General features: G+C 44.0%; 1 protein-coding gene across 1 annotated transcript in view; it reads right to left on the bottom strand.

Moving 5' to 3' along the window:
• The window catches only part of LOC112467995, a 3,418-nt gene extending 2,794 nt beyond the window's left edge, over positions 1-624 (bottom strand). Inside the window, exon 1 of the mRNA XM_025036983.1 lies at positions 58-624. Within this exon, the coding sequence (XP_024892751.1) occupies positions 58-624 (567 nt within the window). The remainder of the gene's footprint in view (positions 1-57) is intronic.
• Positions 625-666: the final 42 nt, after the last annotated feature.

The raw sequence follows: 666 nt of genomic DNA, 5'->3' as shown, positions 1-666 counted from the left end.
GCTGTGCAACACAATATCTCGCTGCTCAAATTGCTGTCCCACAATCAGCAAAGCTACCTCATTTGCTGTTGGTGCATTATAGCGTCTTCCATGAGCATCAATGGGCTTCCTATCTGCATGAATAATAACTTCGAAATTTTTGCAAATTGTAGGTACTTTTTCTATAGTAGTTTTTAGGTCTTTTATGTAGCTATTGACTTCATGTAGCATCCTCTGCAATTCTTTAACTAATTTCTGTTTGACATCTGGAAAATTGCATCTCAAGCGCACTTCCCTTTCGTCCTCACCCACGAAATAAATTTGTAAGAATTGGGCTTCTTGCTCAGATGCTGGCAGCAGGCTTCCTACCAAGTGATATACCTGCCCCTGAACTTTAAAGGTCGGTATGAAGCCGTCTTGTTGAACCTGCTTGGCTCCGAATGATGTCATGTTGAAGCAGCCATTATACTTCCGAACACGATTCATAAAGTGGACGTGCTCAGAGTGGCTACCCATTACCAAACTGTAGAGAGGCTCGGGCAGAGGTTGAAAAGGTGAAAGCTGCACCTTTCCATCATTGCAACACATGCCAGGAGCCTCCTCCTTCCACTTAAGGGCATTGCAGTACTTACACTTCTGGCTCATGGTACCCAGAGCTATAATGCTGTCTGCCTCATAATCCACATC

The sequence above is a fragment of the Temnothorax curvispinosus genome, unplaced genomic scaffold, assembly GCF_003070985.1.
Source record: "Temnothorax curvispinosus isolate PA1 unplaced genomic scaffold, ASM307098v1 QBEX01001718.1, whole genome shotgun sequence".
In the NCBI taxonomy this organism is placed as follows: Eukaryota; Metazoa; Arthropoda; class Insecta; order Hymenoptera; family Formicidae; genus Temnothorax; species Temnothorax curvispinosus.
The sequence above is the reverse complement of the archived record's forward strand: the minus strand, read 5'-3'. Positions and strand labels throughout refer to the sequence as shown.